The 18,490-nt window shown below is 48.4% G+C and overlaps 1 protein-coding gene across 1 annotated transcript; it reads left to right on the top strand.

Moving 5' to 3' along the window:
- The first annotated feature begins 261 nt into the window (after nucleotides 1-261).
- apbb1 (amyloid beta (A4) precursor protein-binding, family B, member 1 (Fe65)) lies at nucleotides 262-9,836 on the top strand. Its single transcript, XM_030337457.1, is given in 17 exon segments — nucleotides 262-432; nucleotides 1,048-1,719; nucleotides 2,598-2,730; nucleotides 2,732-2,802; nucleotides 2,942-3,003; nucleotides 3,621-3,681; nucleotides 4,032-4,108; nucleotides 4,891-4,906; nucleotides 4,909-5,031; nucleotides 6,091-6,223; nucleotides 6,588-6,593; nucleotides 6,744-6,858; nucleotides 7,033-7,189; nucleotides 7,284-7,299; nucleotides 7,301-7,397; nucleotides 8,260-8,436; nucleotides 9,562-9,836. Coding segments are annotated over 16 exon segments (2,049 nt in total). The 5' UTR covers nucleotides 262-432; nucleotides 1,048-1,070; the 3' UTR covers nucleotides 9,718-9,836.
- Nucleotides 9,837-18,490: the final 8,654 nt, after the last annotated feature.

Below are 18,490 nucleotides of genomic sequence, written 5' to 3'. Positions count from 1 at the left end.
AACTTTTATATTAAATTAGTTAAACATTTTGGATTATAGCTAGAAATAGAACTAAATGGTAGAGAAGTTACACAAGACACGCATAAATAATTTTTACCATGAAGCATATTTAATTTGAGTTATTCAACACGTTTAGAACAACACACAAGATCTCAATCTGTGTGTGTGGGGTGGATGTACAGCTAGTACGCCCACCTTACACATTATACATAGTTTAGCGGTGTGTAGTAGGCCTGCACGCTGGATGCTTTCAGTGGTGCTGTCCCAGAGCGGCACGGGGCGTGACGCATCTCTGACGCACGGTCAGCCTCCATCGCTAGACGACCCAGCTGACAAACACCACCTAGAAACCAAAGCAGCTACCTCGATGTGCGGAAATATGTAGTTCATATCTACACTGGATTAAAAATAAGGGGGCTTTTACGGAGATTGGTGAGTAAAACCAACACCTTCCACACGGAGGTATCAGTGTGACCGCGGGAATCGGTCGTTCCTCGGTGTAATTCGTAGGTTAGCTTAGCTAACGTTAGCTACGGAGCGATGATGGCGGAGGAGGCTGGTGCCCGTTAGGTGTTAAGGCCGAGCTACACAATCCTTGCTTTGTATTGTTCCGTGTCATGTATCGGTTCTGCTTATGAATACACTACTGGCTTAGGAAACGATCGATTGTGAAAGAAATCGAAATAGTACAAGGTGCCGTGCTGTGCTGGCAGATATGTCAAGGATTGGTGGAGGTGAGGTTACCGATGGAGGAGAAAGCGTGAGGCTGAAAGCGCTTGCGGCCACGCAAACACAAGACACGATTATGAGACGAACTTTGGTGCGGGGAGCGACCAGAACCAGGGCCGTACAACCCCCGGTGAATGGTAGTCAGTACGCAGTGACCTAACAGCTACTAGCATAATGAAGACATGAGTAAACCCGCCCGTCCGGTGAAAGTGCCAACAGAACTTCGATCGTGGCATTATAGGATTTAATCCCTTTTTGTTGAACACATCTGACGATTAAACGATCCTAACGCTTATCTCTAATCTTATCTCTCCCTAGAGCTGTTGAATGGTGAGGCTACCATGGGTGGCCATGACGATGACATGTCATATGCAATCAATAAACAAAAGCAGGACGAGGAGCTCAAGAACAACCTGAATGACAGCGGACACTGGGTGGACCAGGAGTCCACCGGCAACAACGCCAAATGGGTCAAAGAAGGACGCAACCAGCTGCGCAAAGTAGCCAAGCACCAAGACCACAACTGCAATATCAACCAGAATGGCAACGAGGAGGACTTCCTCCTGCACAAGCTCTCCACCGAGGGAGAGCAACAGGGGGTGCTGGGCAAGTCCCCAAAGACCGCCATCATCCCCGACCTGAACGATGAGGAGTCCTCCAAAGTCCTCATCGACTCCCTGGAGGCCCCAGAGGAAGAGGAGGAGGAGGAGCAGCGGAAGGAGGAGGACGACAAAGAGAAGGAGGAGGAGAAGTCCGAGGAGGAGGAGGAGGAGGAGGATGAGTCCAGCGTAGCGGAAGGGGAGCGGGCAGTGGAGGAGGAGCAGCGCAGCGACACAGAGTCCCAGAGCGAGGGGGCGGCGGTGGGGAGGAACACCTGCCTGCTGTTCTCCAACGTGAGTGGGACGCCCAGCGACGAGGAGGCCAGCTGGCCGGCACTGTCCCAGGAGGCCACAGACCAGGCCCCCGACAGCACCCCCAACGGCAACAGAGGTACGCCTTCAGTGGTGCCAGTGCTATGGACGGCCCGGCCCGGTGTTGGAGTGTCACTTTGTAGGCCTGCTTGGGGAAGGGCATACTGCAGTCGCTAAGGCAGTGTCTCCTCACCTTGGTGATGCCAGCACCCCACTTAGTGAGCCCCTTATGTAAACGGGGTTGTGAAGGATTGCTGACTAAGGAATTATACATTTTTGTTGACGCAGTGTAGTTTGCAAATTTTATTGAAAAGGTTTCTGTAATGATCATCAGACTGGACTCTTAGATGTTCATACCTTGAAATGCGTGCACAGGCCGCAGTTAGAGAGGTGCTACTGGTTTCAATCCCCAATGCCCCCCACCCACCTGTAGGCAGCCTTTAGCAAGATTGCCTTGCCTACTCAGACCTTTTTAACGTACGACATTAACGTACCTGCTAAGTGACGAAGGAATAATGCTTCTTATTTTCTATTCAAATAAGCTTGGTTCATTTGATGGCTTTTAGTATGAAGCAAGGCAAGCATCTAGGTTTTCTGTGATTACGTACATTTGGCTGTCTCAATAAGACTTTTCTTTTAAGTTCTCATTTATTGCTAGATATGTGCGTGTTTTATTTAGAAAGGCTTGGATTTTGTATTCTCCCATATTATTCCACGTTAAATTGTGTCCAACCTTAAGTTAAATTCATTCACACACAAGAAGATATTGCGATCTTAACATCGAGGATGTGTACAAATACGTTTGATATTGTGTTGGTACATATCCTTTGTCCTCCACTCAGAGACACCGTACTATTTATGTTGTGATTTGTGCGTTAGTGAGTCTTATGATACAGATGTATGATGTATGATATGGTGCAGTGCAGTGCAGCCTCAGCATCTCCTCTGTCCTCCCAGATACCTTCTGGGAGTCCAACGCCTTCGAGACGGACACGGACCTGCCCTCTGGCTGGATGAGGGTGCGGGACACCTCGGGGACCTACTACTGGCACATCCCCACCGGCACCACCCAGTGGGAGCCCCCCTCGGCCAGGACAAGCTGGGGACTGCGTCATGTCCTCCAGCATGTCCCTGGAGACCACCCCTGCGAGGAAAAGAGGTGGGGGACGGGGACGGGGGACGGACACACCCACCCACCCACACACACACACACACACTGACACACATCTTTTATGGTTCTATGTCAGTAAAGTGTATCATATTAGGTGCTGCCATGTGTCTTAACCTCTGGTACGTCTTTCAGGAGCCGTGGGTTCATCTTTCCCACCCTGACGAAGGAGCCTCTGATACAGAGCTGTGGAAGGTTAGTTTTATTTATCTGTAATAAAATGTGTCCATTCGGTCGTTCTCCAATCCTCTCATTTCCAAGGAATTAAAAGTGGATTGTATGCAAACTCATGGTGTAGTCGGGACAGGTTTTAGAGAGGTGGATTCCAAATCAGTCTGGACTGGTTGTGTTTTCCTCTGTAACCTCCGGCCTGTGCTGAGCCAACGCTGCCATGACTTCATTATAGAGAAAGATACTGGTCACTTAAGGCAGTAATTAAGATTGACATTACATGCGTCTCCGTATGAACTGCCCAGTTCCTCGTGACCAAGGAGTTTATAAGAAGCGAGGCAGACAGTGGCTCCAGGCTGCCGATGTTCTTTGCTCTCTTGTGTTGTATCTGTCCATTTCAATCAATCGTGTGTGTGTGTGTGGTGTGTGTTGTGTGTGTGTGTGTGTGTGTGTGTGTGTGTGTGTGTGTGTGTGTGGTGTGTGTGTGTGTGTGTGTGTGTGTGTGTGTGTGTGTGGTCACACACACCTTTCGGCCAATTAAACAAATTCTACAGCTCCATCTGTCCAACAGTGATTAAAACCAACATAGTTCGATCCGTGTTGAATCTACAGCTAGTCATCCCCCTGTTCTCCTCCTGCAGGAGGCTGAGGTGACCTCTGACCAGAGCTTAAAGGAGTTTGAGGGGGCGACGTTGCGCTACGATCCATCACCTAAAGTAGGTCGCTGTGGAGCCAATTAAATGCTGTGACTCATGCAGAAGAACAGTGTTCTCGGGCCCTCTGTGTGTTTGCAGCCTTCACTGTTCCTAACCCATCTCTGTCACTCTCCCTGTCTCTTTCTCTATCTTTTTGTCTGTCTGTGTGCGTCTCCCCTCTCTGTCTCGGTCTGTTTCCCTCGGTCTGTCGCTCTTTGTGTGTGTGTGTGTGTGTGTGTGTGGCTCTCTCGCTCTCTCTCTCTCTCTCTCCCTCCCCCCCCCCCCCCCCCCCCCCCCACCCCCCCCCCCCCCCCCCCCCCCCCCCCCCCCCCCCCCCCCCCCCCCCATCTCTCTCTTCTCTCTTTAGCTACAACTGTTCCCAGTCTGAGGAAGAGCTGAAGCTCCGGCCCCTCTGCACAGATCTGGAGTCCAAGGTACACAGACCCCTGGCACACACGCTCCATGAAACATCAATATATACGCAGTGTAGCCTCATCCAGTCCCTGTTGCTTCCACCGGTACCCCTGGGCCATCGATAACCTTGAATTGGATCATTTCATGTTCATGCTTCCAGCAGTCAATCTTATGCACTGTGTTGACACCCAAGTAGACAAACTTTTTGGACCTTATGTCCGCATGGATTATTAATCAATAATGAATGCTGGTGATTCTGGGATAGATGTGTGTTTCTAATGCCAAGCAGCGATCATTAGGAAACGCTCCAAAAACAGACTGTTGGTGGGCTTCATAGACGGATGGATTGGATGGTTTGTTTTTCATCCCTGGGGGAAATGAAGCAGCAGGCACCGGCACAACGATGAGCAATAATAAAACATGAATGTACAACACGGACGATCGGCAAGCATGTTAAACATCTGTGTCAACACAAGACTAACCCCCGTCATCCTATTCTAACTGGACTGTCTCCTTTGTTCCCCTGGCTCATCCTGTGCCCCCCCCCCCACCCTCCAACCCTCCCTCCACCCTCCTTCCATCCCTCCCCCACCCACAATCCCCCCTCCCTCCCTCCCTCCGAACACCATCCCACCTACCCTCCGTCCACTCATCCTTCCTCAACCCCTCCCTCCCTCCACCCCTCCCACCACACCACACCCCACCCTCCCTCCATCCCCCATCCCACCTACCCATCCTCTCACCCTCCTCCTCCCCCTCCCTCCCCTCCCGGTGGGGGGTGGTGGTGGTGGCATTCCAGCAGTGCTTCGCCGTGCGCTCCCTGGCTGGGTGGAGATGTCTGAGGACGACATGGCCCCGGGGAAGAGCAGCGTCGCCGTCAACAACTGCATCCGCCAGCTGTCCTACCACAAACACAACCTGCACGACACCGTGGGCATCTGGGAGAGGTAGGCGCGAGCGACCACCCCGCCGCTGGAGCTCTGCCCCTCTGCCCTCTGAGAGCTGCTCTCGGGTTAGATAGATAGATAGATGGATAGATAGACTTTATTTATCATTGCACACCTTGTCACCTATACAACGTAATTTTTTTATTGCTACATCTGAAGGTGCAGTAAAAATATAAAGACCTGGCATCACAAGGCAAGACAACATAAGACATGAAGAAACATAAATCTCACAGTCAATGTTATAATAAGTACTATAAATAAGGTTTAAAGACTAAAGTGAAAAAAGGTAAAAGGTAAAAAAAAAAAAAGATAACCCACTACCTGCTGGTTATAGGTTCACTGTCTTTTAAAGAGGCAGGTGTGAATGTGGCCTCAGTGCAGCTCAAGGACCCTCTGTCTTTGTTTTAAAGGTGAACGTGGGCGCTACAATGCCACACGCATTGCCTCGTTTTGAAGGAGAATGAGGTCGGGTTCACCTTTTTAAGGAGTCTGTCAGCTGCTGTGTCGATGATTAGATTATGGTATTATCTTTGCTGGCTCAGCTCTCTGCTGCTATATAATGTGTTTTCTTGCTGGGTGTTATTCTTCATGTTGCTTCAATACTTGAATGTGTTTTATGCTCATGTGGCAGATACGTTCCTCCTTAGCAACCCCTCGGTGTATTCAGTTTTTATTGGTGTTTCTTATTGAATAGTTATTAAGGAGCAGGCAGACTGCTGCATTGGGGTTGGAACCCATAGGCTTTAGGGCTGGTAGTCCAATATCCTAAACACTAGACGATGCTGTCATACCCCTTTAGTGGATTAGATCAAATTATTAAGTTTAGACAAAAATGCAGTGCAAAAACCAACGCAAGCATTGTTTTCTCTACTCAAAGTGGCTGTAGTGTTTTAATGAAATCACAAAATCACTACCCTAGGGAGAACATATGATCTAGTGGCTCCTCTCTAGTCATGATCTAGTCGAGATCGAGTGAAATCACCAGATCTCCACCATAAGGAGAACATGGCTGTCCCTCTAGTTGTGATGTAGTGAAATCATTCCTGTGTCTGCCCGGACAGGGAAGGATATGCTGATGGTCCTGGAGAACGACACCATGAACCTGATCGACCCCCTGGGCCAGACCCTGCTGCACGCCCAGCCCATCGCCAGCATCCGAGTGTGGGGCGTGGGGAGGGACAACGGCAGGTCAGTCTCCACGGGACGAGGGCCAGACACCGTCTGAGACGTCCCAGTCAGGGCTTGATTTTTACAAACACTCATTTTTATGTTAGGAATAACACGACAACTTATATTAGTTATATTTTCTTAAAATGTTTGGACTTTTATAGTGGGTGCGTTTGCACCCTTACAGAATTAACCTACTAGTTACTTCTTTTGCATAATTTGTGAAGAGTACAACCCATGTCTTGAACCTATACTGCCATCTAGTGGCGTGTAAAATGTACTGCACAATACTGCCCGGGTGTCCCGGAGAAGGTTTCTGATGCCACTGCTTTCTAACCCCCCTTCTCTTTCCTCGTTTCATGCTGCGTTTCTCTTTCACCAATAGGGAAAGGTATACCCCCGTGGTCATTGTTTACCGTCGTTTTGTGAAACAAAATGTATTTTATTGTTTGGTGCATGTTCTATTATGTATAGTGTATGAGGGTTATGACGCTAAAGATTGTGTTTTTTAATCAAGGTGTGATTTGATTGGCTCCCCCAGGGACTTTGCGTACGTCGCCCGGGACAACCTGACCCAGGTCCTCAAGTGTCACGTGTTCCGCTGTGATTCGCCAGCCAAGAACATCGCCACCAGCCTGCATGAGATGTGCTCCAAGGTCCGCCCCTCATTCACCTTTAGCGTTCAGTCGGTCCCTTATTTAGCAGACTTTTTTTTACCGTAAGATCCCCGAAGTCTGGAGTCCAAGGCTTCAGAGATCAGGGATCAAATGCGGAATGTGAATATATCGCCCTGGTTATGACCTCATGTCCATCTCCCCCAACACCCCCAGATAATGACTGAGAGGAAGGCCTCCAAGCCAGGCCTCAGCAGGCTGGACTCGGACTCCCCCAGACCCATGGTCCAGGAGTTCCCCGCCCCAAAAAGCGAGCTCTTCCAGCGCTTCCACGTCTACTACCTGGGGAACGTGGCCGTGGCCAAGCCCGTCGGTAAGGAGAGAACCCACAGAGAGAAGGAGTGTTGTTTATTACTTTGGGAAGGTGCAGTCGTTAAACTTTATGTCTGCGTGTGTATCACTCTCAGGGGTAGACATGGTGAATGAGGCTTGAAGTTGCTATGAATGCGAAAGACAAACAAGACTGGACCCCTGTTTCTGTCAACGTGGCCCCGGCTACCCTCACCATACTCTCAAGACAGGTAAAACATACTCTCACCATACTCTCAAGACAGGTAAAAAAATACTCTCACTATACTCTCAAGACAGGTAAAACATACTCTCACTATACTCTCAAGACAGGTAAAACATACTCTCACCATACTCTCAAGACAGGTAAAACATACTCTCACTATACTCTCAAGACAGGTAAAACATACTCTCACCATACTCTCAAGACAGGTAAAACATACTCTCACTATACTCTCAAGACCGGTAAAACCTACTCTCACTATACTCTCAAGACAGGTCAAATCTTCTCTCGCTATACTCTCAAGACGGGTAAAACCTACTCTCACTATACTCTCAACTAAGACAGATAATACCTACTCTCACTATACTCTCAAGACAGGTAAAACCTACTCTCACTATACTCTCAAGAAGGTAAAACCTACTCTCACTATACTCTCAAGACGGGTAAAACCTACTCTCACTAAACTCTCAAGACAGATAAAACCTACTCACTATACTCTCAAGACAGGTAAAACCTACTCTTAAGACAGGTAAAACCTACTCTCACTATACTCTCAAGACAGATCAAAAATACTGCCCCTCTGCGCATGGACTGAATTGTCAAATGCAAACTCAGTATACTCTCAAGACGGGTAAAAACATTCTCTCACTTGAGTCATTATACTATCCAGGTAAAACATATCCTCACTAGACTTACTATACAGGTATAAACATAAACTCGCTCTACTATTTAGTAAGGTAAACATTCTCAGTATACTCACTAGACAGGTTAAATATACTCCCAGATGAACAGTTTCTTTCATCCTGGGAGTACCGAAGCGTCCGGTGTTGATCAGGAGAGCCGCTAACCCGCGTGTTTCTCTGTTTCCCCAGACGGAGGAGGTGCTGTCAGAGAACCGCGTGCGCTTCCTGTCCTTCATGGGCGTGGGGAAGGACGTCCACTCCTTCGCCTTCATCATGGCCGAAGGCCCGCGAGACTTCATCTGCCACATGTTCTGGTGTGAGCCCAACGCCGCCAGCCTGAGCGAGGCGGTCCAGGCCGCCTGCATGGTGAGTAACAACAGAACCACCCCCTCCACCACTATCAGTATGACTACCTCCATCACCACCTCCACCTCCACCACTATCAGTATGACTACCTCCATCACCACCTCTACCTCTACCACTATCAGTATGACTACCACCATCACCACCTCCACCTCCACCACTATCAGTATGACTACCTCCATCACCACCTCCACCTCTACCACTATCAGTATGACAACCACCATCACCACCTCCACCTCCACCACTATCAGTATGACTACCTCCATCACCACCTCCACCTCTACCACTATCAGTATGACTACCACCACATACAGGATGCACAGGAAGACCGAAGGGTGGTGCAAAAACAACAGTGATGTACAATATAAGAAGCAACTATATTTACAGTAAAATGGTGTCGCTACATTGTATTGAAAACACTGTTACTGGGATGGATGGATCGGATAGATGGATGGGGGATAGAGGTGTTGTTTTCTTAATGTGACTTCAATTGACATTTCACAAGCAGAGGATGAGTTGATCTCGATGAATAGTTAATGCCGTCTCATAGTCCTCCTTCCTCTCTGTTGTCAGCCCTGCCAGTGTGAGGGAGCTCATCAATATTGAAAGACAGCATAATCCTTCCATTCAGAGTAGGAATCAATACATGTCAGGATACAAGTGATTATTAGTCGGATTTGTATTTGCATCTAGCCCAGAACGAGCAGTCTGACTCGCTGAGTGCAGCTGTCTGTCTGCTGTAGGGTGGGTGTCTGTCTGCTGTAGGGTGGGTGTCTGTCTGCTGTAGGGTGCGTGTCTGTCTGCTGTAGGCTGTCATGGTTGACATGGTTCAGGGTCAAGGACAATATGCAATGTGTTACATTTTGCTTTGGTCCATCTGATTTTGGCAATATGTTATAACAGTCACAATAGTAGAACATGTAGATGCTAGTGATGCATTTAGCAACTAGTTATGTACTGTATGCTGCCTATCACAGGGTAGGATGCATGGATCACTAGCTTACGCCCTGGCTGGGTGTGTACTGTAGGTAGGGTGGATGCTTGACTGTTTAAAAAGGCACCTCCTTGACGGGGTGTGTGTGTGTGTGTGTGTGTGTGTGTGTGTGTGTGTGTGTGGCGTCCCCGCAGCTCCGCTACCAGAAGTGTCTGGACGCGCGGCCCCCCAGCCTGGCCTCCTGCCTGCCCACCCCCCCGGCCGACTCGGTGGCACGCCGCGTCAAGAAGGGGGTCCAGAGTCTGCTGGGCAGCTTCAAGGGCTACAAGGCTGCCCCCCAGTCCCCCTGAGGACCCGCAGGAGGCCACCGTCACGGCTCCCATAACCTCCTCTTCCTCACCTCCCCAAGTACCTCTCCCTTCTCCTCCTCCTCTCCTCCTCCTCCTCTTCCTCTTCCTCTTCCTCTTCCTCTTCCTCTTCCTCTTCCTCCTCCTCACCTCCCCAAGTACCTCTCCTCCCTCCTCCTCCTCTCCTCCTCCTCCTCACCTCCCCAAGTACTCCCTCCTCCCCTCCTCCTCCTCCTCCTCCTCCTCCTCCTCCTCCTCCCCAAGTACCTCTCCTCCTCCTCCTCCTCCTCCTTCTCCTCCTCACCTCCCAAGTACCTCTCCCTCCTCCTCCTCCTCCTCCTCCTCACCTCCCCAAGTACCTCCTCCTCCTCACCTCCCCAAGTACCTCTCCCTCCTCCTCCTCCTCCTCATGCTTCTCTCACTGTTCTGCCTTACAAGTTGAACCCTCCCCACTCACACACCTGATACACACCTTGACACACACACACACATTCCCGCCTACTACATCCCCACTTTGTCGTTAGTGTAGAACATGAAGCAATGGTAACGCCTTCTCCTCTTTTTAACCCGTAACTGTCCTCAAACCCTCCACTCCAAATGAATGAGCTTCGGCACCTTTTTATTCTTCTTACTTTTCCGTGGGATTCTTCGTGCGAGTTTATAACTATTTTTGTGTTTTAACAGAAACATGCTAAGAATGTTGGATATGGATGTAATGTATTCTCTCGCTGCGGCGCAGAGATCCAAGCTCGATTACAGAGCTCGCTAGACTCACCTCCCATAAATCATCTCCCTCCTCCCATCCCATTGTGCTGTATTTGCTGCGTTCACACTACAGGGTAGAGAATGTCCTGCGACTGATTCCCAGGACACAGCCCCGATTCTTTTAGTGCAATGGGAACCGCCATAAACACAGGCCGTCTGATTTAGTACAATGGCTCTTTTTTGTCTCCTGCCATCGCCCCCGTTTCATTTTCTTCCGATTAACTGCCAAAAACTGACCACTAACGTTAAGCCGTGACCTTCAAATGTAACCCCGTTATCTCCAGATAACTGCAGTGTCATTTCCCCCGTCCTAACCAGGGTTACACGTGTCGTACATTCACGCCAGAAATCTGACATCTGTACAAAGAAATGTGTGACACTACGTATGTCTGTGTGCTGCATGCTTACCCCCCACTCCCTGCCTTGCCCTCCTCCAAGCAACGCATTTTTAGTCTTCCAAAGAATCATCATCCGCGTCGAACCGCGCCCGTTCGGAAGCTCGCTCTCTCCATCTGTGTGAACGTCGTCCCTCCCCGTTGCCGAGTTCAGAGCGCGAAGCGTGTGCAATACTCAGATTTATCCCCCTTTTGCATCTGATGAGTTCCACACACACACATTGTACCCGACAGCCATCCGCTGGCGTTGTGCGTAAGGAATAGTAATAATAGAACCACAGACTCCGTGCCAGCCTCCACAGCCATCTCCCCCCCCCACCCCCCCCCCCCCCCCCCCCCCCTCATCCTCACTGACTAGTACTGTAGAACAGCGTCTCTCCACTAAAGCTGCATGCTCATAGGGCGTAGAGGTCTATCAGGGGGGTCTGACCGCGCGGTCTTAGCGCTATAGACCCGTTTGTGTGTATCCTAGTAGAACGTGTATGTGCTTGTGTGTGTGTGTGTGTAAAACAGGGGGGTGTCGGTGGTAGTGTCGTCGTCAGTGTCCGCTAGGCATGTCCCTCTCTCGTTCGCGTGTCGGTGTATTTACAGTATGGGCTGTTGAGTAGTGCTAGTCGCTTAGCTTCCCCCGCCCCCCCCCCAGCCGGCCCCCTCTTTAGACTGCGTGTTTAGAGCCCCTCACTGTCCTATGATTTACAAAGGGTGGACTCGTAGTGGAGGACCTCTTCTTTGACGGTTTACACTTTGAGTCCGTTTTATTTTTCTTTATTTTGAATGTTTTTTTCCCGCCAAGGCTCCAGGGGTCACTCTCGCCTCGGTTATGTCAAGAATTGTATTTTGTATTTTTGTTTGCAAGCACTAAAAGAAATGTACACTACACTCCTGGCAAGTTACACATTTGCTTCGTAGATTTAGTTTTTATTAAACGAAACAAGATATATATATCGAACCGTAAATACTGCAAAGGTGTGTTTTAGGTTGCTTGTGTGTGTTGATGTATTTAGCGATTGTAGAAATAGCCATGTAAAGGAAGAAAAAGAAACAAAGACAGTTTGAAGATTTGGTTTGGGCTTCCCGGTATTGCGTTGGCCATGTCGTTAGCTTGCTTCTGTAACCTCCTCTGGCTGAGTAATATCAATAAATGTATCAATCCGGAAAATACATAAAAAAATATGTATTTTATAACATTGTATTTTAAGTACTAAACTTAATGAGATTAACTGCAGTAAAAACAACAAGAGAAAGTGATGCCTTTTGATTTAGACTGCCAACTATAATGGAAAATACATGTGTGGACTCTGTGTGGTGGTGATGGCTGGTTCATACTGTGTGCATGGATCCCCCAACGCACCCCAGGTGTGCGGCCTCACCCAGCCCCAGAGTCTAATCAGTCTGCCTCGTGCCAGGGGAGGCCGCTTGAAGCAGCCATCATCCACAGACACACAATTCACAACATTGTTGTCCGAAAAGTACACAATCTGCCTGTAACCTCCAGAGTAGAGTCTCTCTAGCCGAGATGCGAGACACCGTTTTTATAGTCGTGAGAAAGACACTGCATTTTGAATGTTTTGTAGTGAGACAAACGTAGCATTCTGTAATGCACCCTTTTGATTGTGTAACACTGTATCTCCTAGCTTAAAGACCTACTGACGGATTCTTGAAATGTGTAACGTGTGAACACTAATTTGAACGTAGACTAATCTCGACGTAGTCACATGATTCTGCCTTGTCAATCACATGACCGATCGGAAATGTGCCCCCTCTCTTATCGTGGCGTCGGCACGCTCGCACGCTGTCGACACTAAAGAACAATTATGAACTATTAGCAGATTAATTTATTTCTGTTGATGTAAATTAGGTGTATAAAATATATGTATATAAAAGTCACTGCACAATAAATGTGAACATATCATGGTTTGGCTTGTGTCGTCTGAGTTTCTGCGTGATCGTGTTGCACGTGCCTGCCTGGGTTTGGTGAAGAAGCCGGGTGACTCTTATGATGGAGGAGCAAAGGGCGTCTCGCAATGAGATATCACTTGAGACATGTCTCCTATGGTGACGTGATACGGCGAGATAGGTCCGTTGTCAATCTTGGGCGTTATCTGTCGGTGCCAGTGGCTCCCATTAAGATGTACGGCAACCTGCAATCTCACTGCTTTGCATATGTATAAAGAACTTGATGACACCGGGTTTTCATCATATGTATCGACAGAAGAGCCCCAATCTCTCACTGCATGAACAAAATGCTAAACACAACCCCCTGCCCCAGCCCCCATCCCAAGGCACCTGTTCCCTTTCAGAGGTGCAGTGCTGCCCCACCTGGTGAGATGAGGGAGGGGGGGGTGTGGTTGGCCCCTGCTCCCCTGGGGGAATAGGGCCTGGAGATGAAAGGCTCCTATCAAGTAGTATCCCCTGCAACCCCCCCCCCCCCCCCCCCCAACACTCACAATAGTGGGGATTCTCCTTAAGACCCCCAACCCCCTTGCAGACAGTTCAAGGCCGGGGTTGTAATGGCTTCTTTCTGAAGAGGGAGCGTCTTGTGGTCTACTGTTGGTCACATGACATCTCACCCGGTTCAGAGTAACCCGGCCGATGCGGCTCCACGCCGTCATTACGATCAGAGACGTTCCTCGAGGCAGACACTGCAGTAGTTTCAAGTTGTAACCACTAGAAATGCTCCAATAGAAGAATGGAGCGACGGTTGCTAGGGTTACTGACTCACAATGTCAAACCGAGCCAGCGTCTTGGCCACCCCCCACACTAGAGTGGGTTTTCCTAGGGTTTTGATCATGGACTGTCGAGGTGGCACCCTGGTTCACCATGCAGTCCATGAAAGCCCCCCCAACTCAACCATGGCTCTGTATCGCATGGCCGGGAGTACTTGTGTGGGTACTCCCGGCCACCCTGTGTGTGTGTGTGTGTGGAAATGTATTCATTCCACTCTCTGCTTGTAAACCTTCCTACATCTCCCGGGTGTCAATCTCCATTTAGGTAGTTTGGCCTGTGGAGAAAATAATCACAGTTCTAATTATTCCTGCGGCCTAATTAGGCATGTCTCATGTGTTTAATGGCGGTTCATTCAAAGTAATGAATGTTTAGTCTTGTGGAACATTGCTTTTCTTCCCATCGCTAGAGGTGTGCGTGTGTATCGCCTCCATCAACTCGTCATTCTAATCATCATCCTACAGGCCAGAGCGATGCCAGAGCATTATGCATCTTGGACCCGGTACCATGAAACTGGGGGGGATGGCGCCCCCTTCAGGAGAAGCACATCCTGGTTACCTTGTACTGCAAGAACAATCTGCGAGGTCCCTCAAATCCTTCTGAAAGCCTGCATTTCCACAGAGGACTGCCATTAAATGATCAGTGCTTTATTCTATTTGATTAGCTTTGTGTCTCTCCCAACGGCTTTGTCCGAGATCTATGCTTCCCATGTAAACAGGTGAGACTTGGCAGAGATTCCCGGCTTTGAGTCGGGTTTCGGCCGATCAAACACCACGGGAGGTGTTCAAACACAGCGAGGTGGATCAAGTCCAACGTTGAAGATGGAAGTGTTGCAGGGTATGTAAGGCTCCTGCTGCTTCTGCCGCTGATGTTCAAATAGTCCTGAGGAATTGAGCCGAACAGTGATGCATACAAACCAAGAAAGAGGATGCTCATGACTGGCAATACAGTACAAGGAGGCGGACAAGTGTGTGTGTGTGTGTGGGTGTCTGTGTGTGTGTGTGTGTGTGTGTGTGTGTGTGTGTGTGTGTGTGCTTGCCAGCCAACAGTGTCTGGAGACGCTCCACATGGTCCAAAGGAGATTACGGTGTGTGTGTGATCTGAAAACGTCCTGTAATTCATTCTGTTCCGGCCAGTGGTGGTGCAGCTCCAGCAGGCCTCCAACGTTCCGATAATCCGATATCAAGCAGTCCTCCGGCGATCCTAAGCGCTTAGTGGGAGTTCACTCCCGGCTCGTTGGTGGCCCTGTCTGAGAATCCTCCATCACGAACACAACAACCCAAGCGCTGAAAGCTGCTGGCTCACTGCCTCTCGTGTGTGGAACACTCAATACATTGATGTGTGTGTGTGTGTGTGTGTGTGTGACATGTTTCTCTGTGTGTGTGTGTGTGTGTGTGTGTGTGTGTGTGTGTCACGGTATTATGAAAAAATTCTGAAGCAGCGAAGTCTGCACTCAAGCTTTCTCATAAAAAAATTATTCCGTGCTTTGAATCATACAAGCTGGCTTTCGCATCTGACGGTTGAATTATGGTCGCGTGAATCGAGGTAGCTATTATGATTGTATTGTATTATTGAAGGCACATTAAGTCAAATAAATTTAAATCAAGCAAGCTAATTTCCACAAAGTAATGGTAAAATGGGCTTTTCAATTTGAGGTTAATATAAATGTAATTGAAATGCTTATTTTTTACATGATTTAATAGAGATCTAACCATTTTCAATTCACTAGCTGAATATAGCAATAGAGTTTATCATGTAAATAGTACACTGGTGGGTACTGGATTTCTGGTGTGCTGTGAGTGTGAGACTAGCCAATTCGATTACTGCACATACATTGACATGTTTTAGTATGGTTTTAATACCCTAATAAACCATATCAATATATCAGCCCCATTAAGCTTTTTAACCGAGGTCATATAACAGAGCCTGGGGGACTAGGTTAGGGCCATGTGTCGCCAGTATGCCGAGCTACCATAAAAATACACCAAATAGATGGTCAGCTCTAAGAATAATAATGGACGACTGCTCCGCTAGCTTGCGTAACAAGTGAATGATTAAGGCTAGTAGTGGAGTTAAAAACAATCTTACGGGCTCTTCTTTTCGGTGTTGAAAATCGTGTAGACAATCATTGTGGTTTCATGAACTGTTGCACGTATTCATTCATCTGTATTCGTTTTGGAAGCTTGGTAAAAAGTTATAAAAGATAAATCTGAGGAAGAGAAGGTAGGCTTACTTGGATGGTGATGAGTGGCCCTGAAATCTCATTTTAGCTTACCTTTAAACCATGGTTGTGAGGGGAATTACAAAAAACTGAATATCATCAAAATGAATCTTGAAATCCTGTAAATCTCCCTGAATGGATACAGTTGAACACCTATATAAATTATAAATTAAACTATATAAATTGTATTTGAGGACCGCAGGGTTCATGGGCAAGGGTTTTTACTTGAGTTTTCTGCCTTCTTTAGTTTGTAGATGGATTTTATCCGTCCTTCTGAATCTGTATGCATTCCCTGTATCGTTATGCTACATTGATGTCGTCCTTTGTGAGTGTTATGTTAAATTCGATACCCTTGTGGTGGATACACTTCAATAAAACGTCTAAACCACTGCATAATGAATTGCATATTTAAAGCTTATCATCGTTACTGAGGTCACTTTGCAACAATGCGTTAAAATATACCAAAAATACGTTGTGTAGCGGCACATTGCATTTTAAAGAGAGGATCAGGTAGACTCCTTTAAAATATAAACTGTCGCTCTGAGATGTGGCACTTGACAGAATGTTTCCTTTAAACATTCATGGCCCATCTTTTTAGTTAGCAGAGCTCATTTCTACCACCTCCAAAAACAAAGAAGCCCGGCTCAGAGTGCTTGATTTATGCATTTAGATTTCACCCTGATATTCACGGGGGAAACGTATGCAAATGAAGGTGTCTGGCTCCATTAGGGGTGGCTCTCCCTTTTGAAATTCTTCCTTTGTTTTTCGGTGTCAAGGTTCACTAAGTAATTTTTTATAAACCTCTTTTACGTCGGAGCAGGCGGAAGCACCTGTCGGATGGGATTACATTTATGTATTGGCAATTTCAGGTGTTCATGTTTCCGCTGTTTGTATTTACTTTATGCTAATTTAAATGTAACTCTCACAATGACAACGGAGGCAAGGCTTAATTATTTTCTTTGCACAGCAGCTGATTAAAGTGGATCGGGTGGAATGGAAACAGGTTTCTTTCTTCCCCTGGCTTTCACAAGAAGATTTTGTTCTCAAGGTCTTAAGAATTTTACCCCTTGCCCTCCAATATTTGTACTCATGTACTATCACATTATGACTGAAGTCCTGAGTTTGAATGGTGCTAGACCATTGTGAGCTGTGTGAATAGAGGCAGAACTCTAAACCACACGCGTGCACAGGGTCTAAGGAATCTTTTGTTGAAATTGTTGGATAATTACTGTGTTCGATTCAGATGTTTTTCACTCTTGCCATGCACCAACTCCGACTATGCACTCGCCTATGGACGAGATTGCTCTGCGCCTTCCCTGCGGAACGCCTTTAAGTGAACGGATGTAAATGCACTCGGTGATCACTTCTCCCTGTGTCATTTCCCCCGGTGGTAAGGAGTCCTCCCAGGTATTTGTGTGCGAACAGAATTGGCATGCTCCTCTCCTGACCTTCCATCACACATTTGTCAAGGACCAAAACAGAAAGAAACAACATCCAAATCCCTGGAAGAGAGTCTTTGTGTAACAGGGTGGCTGGCGTGAATATCAATGAGCGATCGTTTTATTTGGTGTCAAAGCCCTGTCACCGGCATCTTTATTCATTAAACCTTAGCGGACAGCAAGCAATTCATATTCATACGACCGGTTCAAAGGCCAGTGTCGGGCTATAATGTTCCCTGATTAGAGTCGGGGCATGTGACAGATTGCATTAGCCCTCATGATGACGCATTCTCGCATAGAAAGGAGAAGGCCGGCTAATCCTCTGAGACTGCGGTGGGGCGGGGGGGGGGGCTCAATATTAAGATGGAACCTTCTCAAACCCTTTCCTGTAACCTCTACTCCCTTATCTGCCTGTTGCTGTGGTGGAGCCCAGTCGTGACCACGTCCAAACATACCCCTGTGTCTGCTGGTTTGGCAGATGTCGTGATTAACATGGAGGTTCACTTAGTCAGCAACAACAAGTCCCCGGCACACCACCCACACACACACAACACACACACACACACACACACACACACAGTGCGGCGCCCGTCCCGGACTCGGTTCCCCCGACGGCCCAGCACTGCCGCCCACCCTGAAGACTTCCCACTGATGCCACGCCGGCCGAACCTCCCAAGTCATACTGTCGCAAATTGCATCATTAGTTTGCAAATTTGTTCAAGCAATCAGGTCCATCACGCTTGGGTTACCAATCTGACAACAGAGATGATTAGAATCCTGGCCGCCTCGCTCCTAGGCGCTTGAGGACGCCGAGATGAAGAGAGGAATTACAATGGTGCCGGCGACGGGGGGGGTGGGGGGGGGGGGGAGATTGTGTGTTTATTGTTCCCTCGCCCCGAGTGCTCGGATGCGCTCGGCGTCTGTGTTATGTCTGCGCCACACACACTGTCTCCTTCGCTCTGGCCGTTGGTAGTGTGGTAAATAGGGTGTGACTGGAGGGTGATGCCAAGCAGTTACAGCGGCGGGCGGGGAAAGCTGCTGCCCAGTCCTGGCGGTCTGGGAGCTGGGCCTCCTGGCCCCTGAGTGTTGGAGCCCCTCTGATGCTGGATGGAAGTCGTATCTCCTAGACCCGACTGGTGCTGGTGGGTTACAGAGCTTGAGCCTGTGGAGAGCCGGTCTAGACTTGGGACGATACCTTTTAAAAAGCTCCAAGCAGTTCATCCTGGGGGATG

Source organism: Gadus morhua, chromosome 16 (genome assembly GCF_902167405.1).
Source record: "Gadus morhua chromosome 16, gadMor3.0, whole genome shotgun sequence".
Lineage (NCBI taxonomy): Eukaryota > Metazoa > Chordata > Actinopteri > Gadiformes > Gadidae > Gadus > Gadus morhua.
This window is presented reverse-complemented; position numbering and strand designations above follow the sequence as displayed.